The following is a 19,697-nucleotide window of genomic DNA, read 5'->3' on the forward strand; positions in this document are numbered from 1 at the left end:
GTTAAAAAACTACAAAGTAATCTAATTTAGATTAATTAGTTATTAATCATTCTATTAATTAATAATTAATAATAAGTATTACATTTCTAGCTTAATAAGGACTTTGTTAATGCATCCCATTTGATAGTTGAGTTATAATTAAGTGATTATTTAATTAAATCTCAGTCCATCAATTTTTGACTCATTTTTAGTAGCAAGCACTAAAATGCTCATAACTTGAGATTCTGGATTCCGAATGAAAATCCAAAATCACCATGGGAATTGGGGGAATGAGCTCTTTGATCATAAAAGCCCACTTTGGGCTGATTAGGTCAATGCAAATTTTCTATTTTAGGCCCCTAATCAAAATTAGTGTTGTAGGTCATATTAAAACAACTTTCTTGTGCTTTCCTTTAGTGTGATTAGATTAGATTTTTTATTAAAAAAATTCACCGTAGGAGTAATTCAAGCTCTTTGTATACTTTGTATAGTTGAGAGAGAGAGAGAGAGAAAAAGAAAGAGTAATCTCCTTGGTTTTAATCCATAATCAAGGAGATTAACTTGTTTGTTGCTTGGATGGTTGTAACTAGTGTATATTCTTATTTTCCAAGCATTATATGTGCTTCATTACATTATCCTAGGTAGGCCATTCATGACCATGCCTTGGGGGAAGAACTAACAAAATTTATCTAAGAAAGAATGAACATATCATAAAGGTCAACTCTAATCATAGTGCTCACACAGCCATCACTAGATATCTTTATGATCTAGAATCCGACACAACATCCCATTCAAGGAAGTCCACTAAAATTAAGTGTCTATTTAATGTGTAAGTGCAAGATCTCGGATCTTGAACGATGAATCTTTGCTGAGAAGGAACGCTTTATAAATGAACGCCTTTATGTGGATCTTAAAAAGATTGAAGCAGACATTAAGGGTGAAGAAATAAAAATAGCTCCTATACCAGAAATGTCTTATTGTGAGAATCGGATGCAGCTATTGACAACTACCCTGGATGTGGTCCAACACACAATTGGGTCTACATTCAAGAATGTTGATGGAAAGGATATTTCTCTGTTCATAAGATGAGTGCATCTGCTTTTATAGATGTGCCACCTAACTTGGTTAGTGTGTTTAGTTGTTGATAACTAAGTTAACCCGCTAAGGTCATTAGCAAGGGTTAAATCATAAATAAAATGAAAACATTTTCTTTTAGAGATCTTGTGGGTCCTCTAAATTTAAAAGACATTTTTTTCCAAACCCTATTAAGATGTCAAGTCGATTTTTTTAAACAATACTCAAGGTGTTAGTGATTCATATGGTTTAAATCCACAAATCTAGTACCTTGGTTATGGGAATAAATGCATCCAATCCATTGTATCCTACTCCCAACTTCAAAATTTTAAATCTTAGATTAATGGGTTATATGACTGAGATTTCAAAAATTTTTAAATCTTGGAGTCATTGCTTATGAAAGCCGCAAACTTGATGACAAAGAGATAGAGATGCATGTGTATGACCAAGAGATGATTGCTATTTTGCATGCAATCAAGAAATGGCATCACTATCTTTAAAGCGGCAAGTTTTATGTGCGAAGTGACTATAGGGTTCTTCAATTCTTCCTATCTCAATCAAACCTCTCACCTAAGCAAAGAAGATGGTTGGCTACCCTTCAACAATATGATATGTAGATCACATATACGAAGGGAAAGGAGAATGTGGTGACGGATTCACTCTCTAGAATGTAGGCATGTTCTTTATCGGCCATCATGGAAGTGCATAATGATCGGGTTGAGGAGATTCAAGAGGAATATATGCATGATGATGAGGCTTCACAAATAGTGCATAAATTACAGCATGGTGTTTGTGATGATTTACCTCATTTTTTATTACAAAATGGTCTCCTCCATAAGCCTATGCAGGATTACAACCCATTGTTCTCAATTTGAGCAGTGAAAATTTCCTTACCCTCTAGGGCTTGGTGGGATTGTGAACGGCCATTCCCTCTGGTGCAATTCAAATAAAGGCAAGTAAAAAATGCTCACTTTGTAGCTCCATTCTTTGGCATAATTACATTCTAGCTTGACCTCGTTTTCTGATAGATTCCTACCCACGTTAACTGGGGCGTAGAAAAGGCGTTGCAAACTCCCCACACCCTTTGAAAGCTGCGCAGCTTTTCCATGGCCTTGTTTTTACAGCATTAATCCCTTAACCGCATCACAATTTGCCATCCAATTCCCTCATCCAAGAAGAATGCCCTCGTGCTTGCCTTCGAGATCAGTTGCCATGGGCGTCTTTACGACACAAGGACCCTAGGATATTGTGCATATCGAAGAAGTAAGGGGTGTGCAGAGTCGGCACATCCTCTCAAGGAGGTTGCAGAGGAACTCTTGTGGCACTCGTGGCTTTGGAAGAACCACAACTAGCTCGGCTCGGCTTTAGTGCACATTGGAGAGACCCCAGAGCCCCATCAAAGCACCCAAGTTTTCCCTTCTTTGAGTGGTCCAAATTTCTTCGAGTTCGTGACTCAGGTTGGATGGCAGATCAAGATACACGAGATCAACGACACACCTGAGATCACCTGACCTTGTGGCGAGCCCACGGCATCTCCCTCGTCTTCCTCACCAACTTCTGTAAGAGCCCTTGGGATAGTAGTCATCTGAGGAAGATGACTCTCTTCCCTTGGCTAGTTGTCCACATGAGTAGAGCAGTGTGGACAGTTGACTCCAACTGCTACCCCATCTCTTTGTAGTAGTCGGTGTGTTGTTCCCCAAATTCTTAGCAACATTGACTTTGGGACTACCCAAAAGCGCAATAGGCATGGTGGCAGTTCACCTCTTGTCCTAGGGACTTTTGGGGTTGTCACTTGGGCCTCAAAGGTGAGATCATCATTCCTCTACACACAGCTCCATGGTGCGAGCTCATTAGCACAATCACCGCTTGGCACATCTTGAGAGCACGACACAATAAGGCCATCTAGGGCATAAGCACCTCTGATGGAGGCCATCTAAAAGGACCTCATCCACACCCTTCAGGGACACTCGGAGCGCTTGACAGGTGACTCAAAGAACATGCAACAACACTGTGTAGCCTTTCCTCGGCCTTCCTCCGTACTTGGAGCCCAAGTACTTTCCTCACCCAAGTAGATGGTGGTGTCATTTGGCATTGCAAGCTCCTATTGACACCTTCCCTCTCACAATTCTACAATGTACATTCTACCCTTTTAGAGAGAGGTAATCCACATGTGAGCAGATGTTCCCTTTTTACCAAAAGAAAAATAACTCTTTCTCAAATAAATAAACCTTGTGCTATTAAAAGCAACAAGAGAGAGTAAAACAAAGCTCATACTTCTCTAATATACACAAGACTAGGCCACAAGGTTGTGCAACCTAGTGGTAGAGCTCATGTTCATCTACAAGGAAATCCAAGGTTCAAAGCCTATTCATGCGAAAGGGCCTATAGGTCCTTTCATAAGAAATTAAGCGTCTTGCCCCACTAATTAATTTGTAGAATAGAAAGCAACCATTCGGAGTCAATTAACTGAGCTGATATTTTGAGGTGAGTATGCCATGGTAACGTGCTCTCTGTACGAATTCAAAGGGCCTGTGACCTTAATGTGACAAAAAACAAACGAATGTGAACGGAGGACTCTACATTGTTTCTACACATTCGATACAATTTCAAGCTCACAAATAAGCACAGTATAAATTTGGTAACCACCTTGGAACCAAACGACTAAAAAGTTAAAAATTGAAATCTAATTTAGATTGATGATTACCATTTGGTAACTTTGAACTAGTAAAAACTTACCAAATAATAACTCACCTTTTAAGAAAAATTACCATTAGGGTTTTTCTATAAGTCTATATGACGCATGCTTAACAAGGCTCAAATTCATGACTTGAGGCTCACCAAGTAGAAATCACTATAATATTTTGCTACTTTTTCCCAAGTTCCCTCAATAACTGATAGAAATAACTTTAATTTCTTGAAACTCATACAACATCTAGCGTGTATGAAAGAAATGAAGAGATCTTTGGTAACTTGAAGATCTAAAAAATCACCAAATTGTAACTCAAAATTTAGAATATGTTACCAATGGTAATTTTATGAAAATCTCAAATTTATACTATGCAAAAATAAGGCATGACCACTGCATTCGATGCAAACACATATAACGACGCAATGACAATTGCAAACAATCAAAACTATTTGCACATTCATGATCCTCCACGTAATACAAAATAATAATGGTATAGCCTATTGTTTGTGCACGTGTAATGGTAAATTAAAAAATATGGTTTGCTTTTGGAGCATAGAGTTAACAATCATTCCAAATGGAGTGCAGAGAATTGACATGTGCGATATTTACTCCCAACCACCACTTGATACCATAATTCTGAGGTTCTAATTAATCAAAATTTATTCAGATTTCGAGCAACAGTTGTGATGTACCGACCTTTTTCCAAATCATAGATTGTTTTTATATTAGGTCTTCGCCACCAATAGAAAACGAGAACCGCTAGTCCAATAACTAACGAAAGAGATACAAATGAAAAAATGGTTTTGTAGTCCTCGAACATGTCTGCTGAGGTTTCCGGAAGCCCATCATCCTTCATCTTTACTATCAATGCACCTAAAGCCCAGTCCAGTGAAATTTTACCCACCTGATTTGTAAACACCACCCTGTAACATACCTCAGCACTATCAGCCATGGGTAAATGGTAAGCAATCTCTTGCACTGGCTATACAATTCATGCAGAAACACAACTGAAAATGCAGATATTGAACCCATCTTTGGCATACAACACGAGAGAGAGAGAGAGAGAGAGAGGGGGGGGGGGGGGGGGGGGGGGGAATTTTACGTCGACTAAAGGCTTAATGGGTCTGAGACCAAATAGAGTCACACACGTTGCATGTGTAAACTGAAGATCACAAACATGGAAACAAAAGAAAATAGGCCCACCTACTAGGCGGTTCCTACATGTACAATGAGCAGTGAGGCCACTGAAACCAATGAGGCGAGGCATCGTGTGTCATCCTCCTCTACTACAATCAATATAGCAATATCCACTACCTGGGACGGTGCTGCTCTATGGTGCTGGGGTATATACCCTGGATCTGGACCTGAGGGGAGGATGGCCTGGATCTCCAAGGGCAAGGGTATCTGGCTCTCTCGAGGAACAGTGCCCCATCCCTAACAACTCCACGCGTAAAAGGCGCTAGCAGGTCTCAGGTCCAGGGGGCACTCCTGAAGAGCTCGGGTGTCCCGTCCCTGGTCCCCATCCCCTTGGATTGGATGTCACCTGGGCTGGGTATCTGTCACAATCCCTTCATGAGGCCCAAAGAAGTTTGTGATGGATATTGGAGTGGTGTACTGCCGATCCGGTCTCCGTATCTGTAGCCTCAATAAGACCTCTCTGTGATGAAACAGCTCTAGTAAATAGAGGCCCAAACACCTCTGATCTCGATAATGCAAAATTCACTTCAGGGGGCCAAACCCCTCCTTGAAAAAACAATGAAACCTCTCCCATATCTCATAGTACAGAAAATATCTCTTAACTAATGCAAGAGTTCTTTGAATGCCTGAATAACCTGCACTTGAAATATCATGACACTTAAAGAGAATTCTCCTTCGAAGATCATTGATGTATGGCACACAAACTTTATCTTTTTGCATTAACAATCTATTGCGAATGGAATACTGCTGAACTACCTTCTCTTCGGCACAGCTCATCTCGACATCCGGATTCACCGGATGTCATGACCCTGTGAAATTGGTGCAGCATTAGTGTGAGCATGGTGGTCGGTGAGCAAGAAACATGTTTAAGGTTCATACTTGGGGACAAAAGGGAATTAAAGTTTAAAGGTTTTATAACCTTTGGTGCAAAGATAATTAAAGTTTTAAAGGTTTTATAACCTTTGGTGGCCCCTAGGCTAATTTGGGAGGCTACACCACTTTTGGGAGACACGCTTCTCTTTCTCTCTCATGCTTTTTGGTAAAGGGCTGCTGGCGGGCAGCGCTGCACTTTGGCTTTTGGAAAACAGCTGCTGGGAGGTCTGCACTGCTGGTCTTCTCTTGCTTTTGGAGGGAGTTGCAGGCGGGCTGCGCTGTTGTGTATACAGGCACTGCTGAATACAGGCCCTGGTCTGCCTTTTGGAGAGTGAAGTTAGTTGGCTGCTGTGCTACGCTACAGAGAACGCAGGCCTCCTTTCTCTCTCTCTCTCTCTCTCTTTGGCTTTTGGAGGACAGGTTGGCTGCTGTGCTGCAGAGTATACATGCGCCTGCAGAATCTTCTTCTTCTCTCCTTTGCTTTTGGCAAGAAGCTGACTGTCAGCTGAACTGCGTTCTCTGTGCTACAGAGAACGCAGGCCTCCTTTCTCTCTCTCTCTCTCTCTTTGGCTTTTGGAGGACAGGTTGGCTGCTGTGCTGCAGAGTATACATGCGCCTGCAGAATCTTCTTCTTCTCTCCTTTGCTTTTGGCAAGAAGCTGACTGTCAGCTGAACTGTTGTTCATACAAACAGTGCTGGACATAGAAGCGTGGACTGTAGGAGGGAGTACCAAGGCTGGACATCAGGTTCATCCACAGGTGTTCTCTCTCTCCGCTGCAAGACAAGAGGGCAGGACTGAACCGGGCTTTTCCTCGCGCCTCTTCTCTCTAGTGAAAAGCGACACAAGGACTGTAAGTTTCTCTCTCTCTTTGTGAGCAGGTGGGACTGCAGGAGGTGTCATATTGAGTCTCGCTTTTCACTGGCTCGTCACTGTTCCGGAGTTGTTCTCTCTGGCCCTTTGTGAGAGGAAGGGTTTGGTAGTTCAGAGGGTGGAAACAGGGCAAGATTGTGGACTGATTTGGAAGAGTTTGTGGACTCTTTCATGGCCGAGTCTGTGGCTATGTGCATGGTTCAGTCAGATGCATATTCAAGGCCTCATGGATGCACTGTCTTAGCAGATTAGAGGAGATAACAATGTGGTGTTTTTGGGACACAAAGCTGTGTGTAACCTCTATGCTAAGAGGTCCAGAGGATTGGCAAATTGGACATGCAGACATACAAGCCATGAATGGCCATGTTGTAATCATTTAAACTTTTCCATTGAATTTGAATAAAGAAATACCGAAAGGGGCGCCAAGCTTTGGGACCAACAGGTGTCGTTCTCTTTCATGTATATTTGTTTTATTGGCTGGACTACAATTGGTTTGGGTGAGTGCTAGTCTACCGCACTTTGGTTTCTACCAGAGGCCAGTTTCAAGGTTCCATTGCTGGGACCATCATCAACTTTCTTAAGGGGGTGAGCTCGTGGTTGTCTCGAGGAAAGTCATTGCAGAAAATTTCAACAAGATGTCAGACTCTGAAGATGATTATGATTATGATGATGAGGAAGAGCAAGAGACCACTCCTGAGAGGACTGAATTTGAGGATGTACTTGCAGGAGAACAAGCTGCAGAAGATGCACGTTATGAGGATGTAACGCAGCCAGAAGATATGCTAGGTAAAGAGGAAGATGATGCCCAATTTAAAGCCCATTTGGCAGGGGCAGTGGATGTGCTTATGCTGCTCATGCAAAGTGAGAAGTTTGCTGAATTTATGAGAGCCCCTTCTGAGCCTAAGAAGAAGAAGAAGAAGAAGTGCATTCTAGTAACCCACCTCATGGCAATATTGGTGCCTTTCCACAGGATCCTGCTTTTGGATAGTTTTCTAATATGCAGAATACTTACGGTGCAAACCTACAGAGTTCCTTTTTCGGACAGCCACCTATTCCACAGCAATCTATGCATCCAGGCTATTTTGGCGTTGGTTCCGTGTTCCAATCTATGATTGGGGGTTACCCTCAGGGAGGTATGGGAATGCAAGGGAACAGCAGGATTGCATGGTATGCAAGGTGTAGGAACTAGCAATGTTGACCCTAGTATGGCCATGAATGCAGGGGGTAGCAATCTTGTGAGGCCACTCCCTTACGATAATCTAACGTCTATGGGTAAGGCGAAGGATTATAAGGAAGGGGGAGCTGCAGTAAAATTTGACACATTCAGTGGGGCCAAAGACAGGCTCAAGGCTCTTACCTTTTTACAGCAGTTTGATGCTGCTTTTTTTGGTGGAAATTACACGGATTCCTCGAAAGTGAGAAAAGCTACAACTTTTCTCAAGGACAATGCATTGCAGTGGTGGTCCACTCTTCTTTTGCAGGGCATAGCACCATCTACTTGGGTACAATTTAAATAAGTGTTCTCTTCCGTGTGGCTCACATCTACATTTGAGGTGGATGTAATGACAGCATGACATAAGTTGGATGCATCGAAATGTACCCAAGGAAGTGCGTGACTATTGCATTAAGACTCAAGTAACAAATATGTCGCAGATGATAGAGAATGCCATGATGAAAAATGTGTTAATCACTGGAGTTTCAACTGGATTTAAGAGCAACAAAAGCACTAGTAAGAAAACTAAGAAGTCAGGGCATGCGTCGCGTGATGCAATAGTGCCTGCAGAGAAGCGATGTAAGAAGTTACCAATGCCCAAGAGAACTCCTGAGAAGAAACAAGCTTTGATGGATGCCAAGAAATGCTTTTTCTGTACCAAAGAGGGACATATGTCTTTCAATTGTTGCAAGCGTAAGTCCCACAAGGACTCTACTAAAGGGGAGCCCAAGTCTAAGAAAGCAAAGCCTTCTGTAGGGTTAGTTCCTGATCTTGTCAGGGAACAGCCACGTGGTGAGGAGACTGAGTTGTGCAAGGCATGGGGCAAAGTTAGAGATCAGAATGCTTTGATTTTCTTTGACACAGGTGCTAGAACCAACTTTATCTCACCAGATTTGGCTGGCAGATTGGGGATCCGTGCAGAGGAGATGGGACCTTTGTATGAGGCTAATATGGTTTGTCCTGGGTATGCTGAACCTGTTACCCCTATTATTGGGAAGCTGAGGCTTCATGTGCAGGGTTATGTGGACAATGAGGAGTTCTATATCATGCCACTTGATGGTTGTTGGGTATGCCATGGTGCCATAGAGTACATGCGGTGGTGGATACGTACAACAGGAATTTCTAGCCAAGATCTCCTGTAGCCGTAGAGCTAGATAAGGAGAAAATTTAGTATGTTAAGGATTTTCTTAAGGACATGCAAGATATGCTTAAAGCAACAAGAGATAGCATTTATAGTGAACAAGATCATGAAAAAACATATACTGACAAGAGCCGTAGAGAAGTGACCTTTGAAGAGGTGACTTTGTTTTCTTGAAAGTCCTGATAAAGCCAGAGACACTCAAGATGGGAAAGTGTCAAAATCTTTTCTCCTAGATTTGACTCATAGAGAGAAAGAGCATATTTTGGATGTAAAGCTTAAAGGGGAATCTGTTCCTATTGTATCGGCTTCAGCCATTTCATCAGTAATGAAAAAGCATCTTTCCACATACTTGGTTTTTGTAAAGGATGCAAAAGATGATGAATCTCAATCTAATTTGTCTATCTTAGATAAAGACAGGACTGATTTTCTACGTGAGTACCAAGATTGCTTTTCCAAGTCATTGCCGGGAGAACTTCCTCCGAAAAGACCAGAAGATCATGCTATTGATCTTATTCGCGGGAGTATCCCACCAAATAGACCGCCATACCGTGTTAGTACAGCCCAACAAGAGAAAATTATGAGCCAAGGTACAGGAGTTGTTGAAAAAGGGGTTGATTCAGCCTACCTCACCACCCTTTTGCTCACATGTGCTCTTAGTGCAAAAGAAAGATGGTTCTTGGCGCATGTGTATAGATTACAGGGCGCTAAACGAGAACACCATCAAGAATCGATTCCCTATTCCGAGGATCGATGACATATTGGACCGCTTACAGGGCTCCACAATCTTAAGTCGGATAGACTTGAAAAGCGAGTATCATCAGATACGCCTTAGAGGAGATGTGCCTAAGGATGTATCAGATAAGGCTCAGCCGGAAGTGGAGGAACTTGATGAGGTTCTTATTCCCGAGCAGATACTGGCACATAAGGAAAGAAAGGTACAAGGTAAAGTTTCTCGTCGCTATCTTGTGAAGTTCAAAAACTATTCACCGATGGATGCAAAGTGGATGGAGGAGGGTGACTTGAAAATTCACCTCAGGTATTGCAACTTTATCTCGATGCCTTTGAGTTGGAGCCGACTCTTGCTACAGCTCATTCAGGTTCAGCAAAGCATAGGTCTGGAGCATTGCATGACGCTCAAGAGGGAGGTAGCACCTCCACTCCCTTGATACTACAAACAGGCTCAAATGTCATCTAGAGGTCGCTTGGCGCAGTTTTTGTCTCACCCGAAAGTACTGACAGTTGACAGTACATCTGCTTATGGGACTTCTATGATAGATGTGTACTAGTCACATTGGATGTTGTGGTTATGTATGGTTCACAGTGGCATACAACTTGGATTATTACTACACCATTGGTTTGTAGTGAATGTTGTTGCATATGCATGGCTTAGAGAGATTGGGACACTGATCTTGCCATATTGTACTTTTCACTTTTAGTTGGATCACATGGCTGATATCTTACTGTATTGGGCAGCCTTCATTATCACTATGGTTCTGCTTTGGATGTCTTGCTTCATCACCAGAATGCAATCGAGGACGCTTGCCATTTTTCAAGAGGGGGTTATGTCATGACCCTGTGAAATTAGTGCAGCATAAGTGTGAGCATGGTGGTCGGTGAGCAAGAATCATGTTCAAGGTTCATACTTGGGGACAAAAGGGAATTAAAGTTTAAAGGTTTTATAACCTTTGGTGCAAAGAGAATAAAGTTTAAAAGGTTTTATAACCTTCGGTGGCCCTGAACGGGGCTTTTCCTCACACCTCTTCTCTTTGGTGAAAAGCGACACAAGGACTGTAAGTTTCTCTCTCTCTTTGTGAGCAGGTGGGACTGCAGGAGGTGTCATATTGAGTCTCTCTTTTCACTGGCTCGTCACTGTTCCGGAGTTGTTCTCTCTGGCCCTTTGTGAGAGGAAGGGTTTGGCAGTTCAGAGGGTGGAAATAGGGCAAGATTGTGGACTGATTTGGAAGAGTTTGTGGACTGCTTTCATGGCCGAGTCTGTGGCTATATGCATGGTTCAGTCAGATGCATATTCAAGGCCTCATGGATGCATTGTCTTAGTAGATTAGAGGAGATAACAGTGTGGTGTTTTTGGGACACAAAGCTGTGTGTAACCTCTATGCTAAGAGGTCTAGAGGATTGGCAAATTGGACATGCAGACATACAAGCCATGAATGGCCATGTTGTAATCATTTAAACTTTTCCATTGAATTTGAATAAAGAAATACCGAAAGGGGCGCCAAGCTTTGGGGCCAACAGGTGTCGTTCTCTTTCATGTGTTGGAGCACTCTAGCTCCCATATATTTGTTTTAGTGGCTAGACTACAATTGGTTTGGGTGACTAATGTCTACTGCACTTTGGTTTCTACCAGAGGCCAGTTTCACCGGATCTCTTGAGCTGCCACCAGTCTGAATGAGCTGCCAGATCCTTCCGAAGAAACAATCTCCTCGGCAAAGTCCTTGGAGAGAAAGATAGTGGTCGGCCGATATCTTAGCTACCGACGAGGCATTAACCTCAAGAATCCGACTAAGGGCATCTGCAACCCACCGGTTGCTTGACCCCTTGTCGTATCATATCTCAAGATCAACCCACCTCGCTTTGCGAGCGACTGCACAAATCACCTTGGTCACAAATGTACTTAAAGAATGATGGTCAATCCATGCAACAAACTTGGAACTGTAGAGATAATGTCTCCACTTCTTCAAGGCATGGATGACTGCAAGCAAAACTCCTCCTCCCACGTCCGGTACTGCATCTCAACCTCAATGAGCTTCTTGCTTTCAAATCACCTTGGTCACAAATGTACTTTAAGGAGTGATGGTAAGTCCACGCAACAAACTTGGAACTGTAGAGTGGCACAAGCAAAACTCCATCTCCTACGGCAAGTACTCCATCTCCTACGTCGGGTGCTGCATCTCAGCCTTAGTGAGCTTCTTGCTCTCAAAGGCAATGGACCATCCTGGAAAAGAGTTCCCCCTATTGAAAATCACTTGAAGCTCCTACTAAGGACTTCATTCCAAATAATCAGAGGACTATTCCTCCCTTCTTTTTCATAACTCCTTTCAAGCGTCATGTCAATGGTGCAACCACCCACCTGGCATAATTTTGGATAAACTTTCGAAAGAAGCCCGTAAAACCCAAAAAGGACTTTACCTACTGTATAGTCTGCAGCACCGGACACTCAAGAACCGGTCTCACTTTGTCTCAGCCTACACGTATACCATCTTAAGTGATGATATGACCAATATAAAGGATCTCGTAAAAAAGTCGCACTCGGATTCCTTTGCGTAGAGCTTCTCATGTCTCAATATCTCCAAGACAGTCTTGAGATGCCACACGTGCTCGTGCAATGACTTAAATAAGTATGTCATCCAAGAATACCACGACAAACTTTCCCAATATGCACAAAGTAAATCGTTCATCATCCACTGGAGGATTGATCAAACCAAACGGCAAGACCAAAAACTCATAGTGATTGTCCTGAGTAAAAAACCCGTCTTCGGCACATCCTCAAATCAAATCTCTATATGATGATACCCCAACCTCAAATCGATTTTCGTGAAGGACTTTGCTCCCGATCCATGAGATCATCCATGCGTGGCAATGGATACCCATTCTTAATGGATACCCCTGCGTGTAGGGTATAGAAGGGGCCGCTGCGCCAAGTGGTGTGAAAGGCCTGGCGCCGCAAGATCGCCGCATCCGAGTCGCCTCGGATGCGGTCATACTATCCTCGCAGGGTGTGGATTAACTCTTGCCAAATCCCCTGAATAGTCTCTGCTGGTGGCTCCAGTCTCCCCTCAAAGGCCCTAAAACAACGGGCTCTCCAGGTGAACCATATGGTGAGGTTGCTGAGGAGCTCCCATTGCAGATCCCTCTCCTGTGTCCAGTCGACGGACGAGAAATCCGGTGAAGGAACAAGGCGAGGCTGGCCCCTAATGAATCTGATGGCCTAAATGTCCTGCTCCGTCTCGTATCCCAGAGCAGGCCCTGACGAAGTCGACCAAGCACCGGCACCCCACGTATACATGCCCTCTGGAGAGAGGGGGGCTAAAATGCGCAGCATCCTCAGCCAAATCTGTTGCGCCTGTGGACAGTCCCATAGGCAGTGTCTGTGTGTCTCCAATGGGTGGCCGCATCGGACGCAGGCCGCCGGAAGACCACTGTAGACAAGCCAGGTGCCAACTGCAGAGCCCCTGTGGGCAACCAGCCACTGGAAAGTCGAGATCCTGCGTGCCTGTCGGCTAGCCCAGAGCCTGGTCCAAAAATCCTCCAGGAACTCCTATGAGAGTCCCTGTAGCCGCCAATGCTCCGATGCAGCTGGAGAGACCAACCTCCTCGCAGTCAAAATATGCCTCCCCAACCGAACAGTGTACTGGAAGAAGGTGATCTCTGTGGCCTCGGGAGACGCATAAGGATCATGCCACTCGTACTCGCCAGGGTCCCACTCGAGCCGGGCCAAGGGGCGCGCAACATATGCCCATATGCGCCAATCAGAGTCCACATCTGCAGGGTCTGGATCAATATGCCACTTCCGGGAAGTGGCGGCCACTACCCGTATCCTCTGAAAGATGCACTCTGCAACCAAAGGCGACTCCACCTCCACTCTCTGAAGTCTGCCCTCATCCTGGAACTCATAGTAGCGGCATCTACCATCCTCAGTGCAAGCTCTGACAGCAATCAGGATCTCCAACTGTATTAAGGCTCCCATCCACCGTGGGGCCGCTGGCTCAAAAGGCGTGAACCACTCCTCAGTGAGTGCCTCCTGAATGTCATCCCTCATAATCAGCCCCCCTTTGAAGTGACTCAGGTGGGGAGAGTCGGAATCTTCACATGCTTCTGAGACTGTAAAAGGCCTGCCTATCTCCAAAACTGCGTGCTGGGCCTGCCGCCGCCAATGGTCCCCAGGCTAGACGAGGCCGAGAACCCAACATATGACCCTGCTCTGTGCGTACCGCGGGGCTCCAGATGAGCGGCTGTCTGGCCCGCTCCTCATCACAAGTAGGAGGTCTCTGAGAAAGCCCTGGTCTCAGCAGCTCCCAAGCTTGCAGGATGCTCAAGGCAAATCTGTCCTCCCATCCTCTACTGAGGCCTGTCCTCCTCATCTCTATGAAGATCCATCGTATCTTTGGTGCCCAAGTGCCCCCTGCTGGGGGAGCCCTAGCCTGCAGTCGCTGAAAAAGAAGCTTCTTCCAAGGCTCAGCACCTGGAAGCAGCCCCCGAACAATAAGCTTCCCCAATAAGGCTCTACTCTGATCAACTGGATCTATAATGCCCAAGCCCCCCTGGCCAGCGGAAGAGTAATAACTGCCCAAGCAACCTTAGCCCGGGCCGCCTGACCATCCCGCCCAAACCAAAGAAAGTTCCTGATCAGCCTTTGTACCTGGCTGATGCAAGAGCTCGAGAAAATCCAGCAAGACGTGATGTACCACATAATCGCTAAAAGCACCTGATTTGTCACCACCACCCTCCTAGCCAAGGATAGCCGAGCTGTACTCCAATATAAAAGCTTCTTCCGAATGCTCAGAAGAAGCGGGGCGATCTGCTGCTCAGGTGACAAATCAAGTCCAATCTGGCATCCCAGATACCGCACTGCTGTGCCAGGAGGAATCCATCTAAAACCCGGGTCTGGGCTCCATGCCGCAGCAGGAGCACTACTGATCCAAAAGGCCACTGTCTTGCGCCAATTGATCAATGCTCCCGAGGCTGCACCAAAAACCTGTAACGATTGCTCTGCCCTCTGTAGATTGGCCTCCAGGCCATGCAAAAACAATCTCGTGTCATCAACAAACTCAAAATCGAGCAGGTCCTCACCCCGGACTGGGAGCTGGAGTCCTCTCAAACCAACCTCCTCTGCTATTAGATACATGCTCATAGCCTCAGCAAAGAAGAGAAAAAGTAACGGGGCGAGAGGGCATCCCTAACGGACTCATCTAGTCAACTCAAACCTCGGCCCGCGTCCTCTTGCCATCAACACCTGGCTACAAGCTGTGGAATATAGAGCCGCCACTCCTCGAATCCAGTCTGGCTCAAAACCCAAGCGAAGCATAGTGCCCTCTAAGAAACCCCAATCGACTCTATCGTATGCCTTCTCAAAATCGAGAAGCATCACGACCAGGTCCTCACCGAGAAATCTAGCTCGGGCCGTCGCCTCTCCCAGAAGGTGAAAATGTTGTCAAGGATACTGTGCTCCTTGACGAATCCTGTCTAGGTAGCATGAATCAGCTCCCCAAGGAAGGGCTGGATCCTCAAACTCAAGGCCTTTGCTAGGACCTTGTAGACAGTATTGAGGATCGTAATAGGTCTCCAATGCCGAATATCATCAAGCACTCCCTCCCCCTTGCGGATAAGAAAGATCAAGCCCTCTGAAAAGCTCTATGGCATCACCCCAATGTCCAAGACATACTGAAAGCCTCTGCGGAGGCCTGGCCCCAAAAGGTCCCAATAGCGCATAAAAAAGGCAGGCGTCAATCCATCCTCCCCAAGGCAACTATGGCGCGGAAGGACCCTCAAAGCCTCAACAAGCTCATCCTCTGAAAGAGGCTCACCCAAAACTGTGCGCATACGATCTGTGACCCTCCTCCACACATGGGCCCACACAATCTGTTTGCAAGCATCACGTGCCTCCGTGGCTGGCTCCGCTGAAAGCAGGTCTCTATAGAACTCAGTGGCAATGGCTCTAATCTCCCCGGGCTCAGTGGCTAACGATCCGTCCTGCCTCCTGAGCTGGCGTACTCCTGCTTGAGCATGGCAGGGCCCGGTAATCTCAAAAAACTCCCCAGTCACTCTATCACCAAGCTGCGTCCACTGAGAGGCCTGGCGATGATAGTAGAACTCATGTCTCTGCTCCTCTGCCTCTCTAACCTCTTGGCGTGCCTGGCTCAACTGGAACGCCATCCACTCACATGTAGGCTGCTGCTCCTAGAGGCGCTGGAGCGAAGCAAGGCTACGTCTCAAGCGACGCTCCCGCTCGCGTGTCTCTCCCAGCTGTGTCAAGGCGATAGCGTGCAAAAAAGAGCCGAGCTCGATGAGTCCCTGGGCACACTGGCCTGCTGCATCCACGTCAGAGCTCTCGCTATCATGCCATATTCTCTCAATGTCCTTAGAAAGGCTGGGATCTGTAAGTATCCTCTCTGGGATCCTCAACTGCAAGCTGGTCTCCCGTGTCCTCTCCTCAAGTGTCAAAATAACTGGCGCATGGTCTGAAAAAGAGGTGCCAGCAAGAATGCCAATGGAGCCACCATGCTCCTCGAACCTGTCGCCCACATAGAAGCGATCAATCCGTGATAGATTAGTCCCTCCCTGCCGGCGATCCGACCGAGAAAAACTAAGACTATCCTGAGAGCGGGAGAAAGCCTCATGCTGCCATGCATCAGTGATCCGCAGTGTCATGCCAAATCGCTCCAAAGCTGCAAGCTCCTAGAGGCGCTGGAGCGAAGCAAGGCTACGTCTCAAGCGACGCTCCCGCTCGCGTGTCTCTCCCAGCTGTGTCAAGGCGATAGCGTGCAAAAAAGAGCCGAGCTCGATGAGTCCCTGGGCACACTGGCCTGCTGCATCCACGTCAGAGCTCTCGCTATCATGCCATATTCTCTCAATGTCCTTAGAAAGGCTGGGATCTGTAAGTATCCTCTCTGGGATCCTCAACTGCAAGCTGGTCTCCCGTGTCCTCTCCTCAAGTGTCAAAATAACTGGCGCATGGTCTGAAAAAGAGGTGCCAGCAAGAATGCCAATGGAGCCACCACGCTCCTCGAACCTGTCGCCCACATAGAAGCGATCAATCCGTGATAGATTAGTCCCTCCCTGCCGGCGATCCGACCGAGAAAAACTAAGACTATCCTGAGAGCGGGAGAAAGCCTCATGCTGCCATGCATCAGTGATCCGCAGTGTCATGCCAAATCGCTCCAAAGCTGCAAGCTCCTAGAGGCGCTGGAGCGAAGCAAGGCTACGTCTCAAGCGACGCTCCCGCTCGCGTGTCTCTCCCAGCTGTGTCAAGGCGATAGCGTGCAAAAAAGAGCCGAGCTCGATGAGTCCCTGGGCACACTGGCCTGCTGCATCCACGTCAGAGCTCTCGCTATCATGCCATATTCTCTCAATGTCCTTAGAAAGGCTGGGATCTGTAAGTATCCTCTCTGGGATCCTCAACTGCAAGCTGGTCTCCCGTGTCCTCTCCTCAAGTGTCAAAATAACTGGCGCATGGTCTGAAAAAGAGGTGCCAGCAAGAATGCCAATGGAGCCACCACGCTCCTCGAACCTGTCGCCCACATAGAAGCGATCAATCCGTGATAGATTAGTCCCTCCCTGCCGGCGATCCGACCGAGAAAAACTAAGACTATCCTGAGAGCGGGAGAAAGCCTCATGCTGCCATGCATCAGTGATCCGCAGTGTCATGCCAAATCGCTCCAAAGCTGCAAGCTCCGTGCCGTGCACTGTAACATGACTGCCTCCCACCCTATCGGCCGAGTCCTCAAGCATGTTGAAGTCTCCCCCGACACACCAACGTGCGGCCTCGGGCAATGCATCTGTAACAAGGGTCCAGAACTCTACTCTGGCACTAGCATGGTTGGGCGCATAGACATTGAGCACGCCAAAGTGCTCATCGTGCATCCTCAAAATAACATACTGTGCTCTACCAGGCACAATGACCGCGCGATCCACAATGGCCTGCCGCCATACATCCGCAATGACCATACATACACCTCCTGCCCACCCAAGGGGCCAAACCCTGCAGACCAAAATGTGTCCCATCTACCAGGCATCACCGAACCATATCTCCGAATCTTGCTCTCACTCAAATGGTGCTCCTGCATCATCAGAATATCAATACTGCCCCCAACCAGGCATGCCTCAAGCAACCACGATAGCGTACATAGTGTGCACCGCCAAGGACCTGTACATTCCATGAGATGATCCTCACGGATGACCTGCTGAGGTGGAGGCTGTCTCAGCCATACGGCGGGCCTTCGCAACAAGCAGCTTGGATGGAGAATAGTCCCCATCCGAGCGGCTACGAATCTGCCCACCCGGTGTGCTGCAAGAATCTCGGACCAGGCGCCAGTGGCTGTGTCCCATGGCGACTATCTCCCGCTCAGAGTGAGAAACCTCGTGTATGCATACATAACCAGGGTCACGTGCTAGGTCTGCCACTATGCGAACCACCAAATGTCGAATCCCGGAGGCATCCGCACTCCCGGTATCAAAGAAGTGAGCCAACTCCCAAAGTCGGCCTATCACGTCTGTCATCTCCAGATCGCTCACATGGTGAGAAAACTCAACTGCCTGAGTCTTCAAAATACTAAGAGCGAGATCCAAAGTCCACTCCCGGTCGCTAGTGCTGCAGAGAGGGAAGGAGAAGGCCACCGCTGAATCAAGTGCCTCCTCTCCTCGGGCCGGAGGTATCACCACATGAACTCTGATGGGTGCTGGCTCATGGGGGCCCTCCACTCCAAAAAGGCGTGTGAAGGAGTAGTCGAAAGCCTCCGAGCGCTGTCTAGTGTCGAGACTACTCAACCGACTGCAGATAGAGGATATCCGTGAAGCACGAATCGGCATGGTAGGTCTCCTCTGCGGTGCTCGAGCAAGGTCGGTGCTCAGTGCCCGCCGGACTGCAGGTGAGCGCCAGGGTACTGCCAGTGCCTCCCGGGGAGCTGAGGCGAGCGGAGGGGGAGGAGGGGTGGGAGAAGGGGGTGGGGAAGGAACCGCTGACAAAACGGGAGCGGGAACGAGAGGAGGCGAAGGTGGAAGGGAGGCGGGAGGGGGGGATGGGGGAGGGGGGGGTGGGGGTGGGGGCGAAGGGGGGGGCGCTGGCATCTCTTGATCCTCAGTCTGCGCTGGGGTCTCCTCCTGGAGGGGAGCAAAGCTGTTCCTCACTGGAACCCAGTGATGCTCAGACTGCTTGATGTCAACCAAAGATGAAGTGTCGTCAGAAGAAAGCCTAGAGTTTACATCCATTAATGTACTTATTGGCTTGTAGTCTGTCATACCAAATGCCTTCAAGATCTCTGTTGCATACTTCTGCTGAGAAATGAAGATCTTGTCAAACTCTTGCCAAACCTCGATCCCCAAACAATAATGCAAGAGCCCCAAGTCTGTCATCTCAAACTCAAAGCCAAGCCTTTCTCGTGTTTGCTGAATCAAGTCTTCATGGTTGCCTATGATAATCAAGTCGTCCACATAGAGAACAACTATCACATATTCGCCATCCTTTCCGAGTACATACAAGTTAGCATCAGATGCACTTCTAGAAAGACCAATATTTTTAAAAAAAGTATCTATTCGTTGGTACCATGCCCTTGGGACTTGTTTCAGCCCGTATAAAGCCTTCTTCAACCTGCAAACCTTATTTTCTCATCCGAGCAACTCAAACACGGAGGACTAATGCGACATACACCTCCTCCTTGAGATATCCATTCAGAAAAGCTGATTTTACATCCATCTGAAAAACTAGCCACTTCTTATTAGCAGCCAAGGCAAGTACTGTGCGAATAGTAGTCATTCAAGCCGTTGGGGCAAAGGTTTCACTGACATCCAAACCCTCAACATGTGAAAAACCTTGTGCAACTAGCCTAGCTTTGTATTTCTTCAATGAACCATCAGATTTATACTTAGCTTTCCACACTTTTGGTGCCAATTACCTTTCATTTTGGTGGCCGATAACCCAGCTCCCAAG

General features: G+C 46.7%; 1 protein-coding gene across 3 annotated transcripts in view; it reads right to left on the reverse strand.

Moving 5' to 3' along the window:
* Window positions 1–4,165: 4,165 nt before the first annotated feature.
* LOC147640469 (putative apyrase 5) overlaps window positions 4,166–19,697 on the reverse strand; it is an 89,736-nt gene continuing 74,204 nt past the window's right edge. For all 3 annotated transcript variants that reach the window (XM_086780996.1, XM_086781003.1, XM_086781013.1), the window contains exon 8: window positions 4,166–4,665. In XM_086780996.1, the coding sequence (XP_086637122.1) occupies window positions 4,395–4,665 (271 nt within the window). In that variant the 3' untranslated portion in view covers window positions 4,166–4,394. The remainder of the gene's footprint in view (window positions 4,666–19,697) is intronic.

Source organism: Cibotium barometz, chromosome 3 (genome assembly GCF_041138505.1).
Source record: "Cibotium barometz isolate CiBa-2024 chromosome 3, ASM4113850v1, whole genome shotgun sequence".
NCBI lineage: Eukaryota > Viridiplantae > Streptophyta > Polypodiopsida > Cyatheales > Cibotiaceae > Cibotium > Cibotium barometz.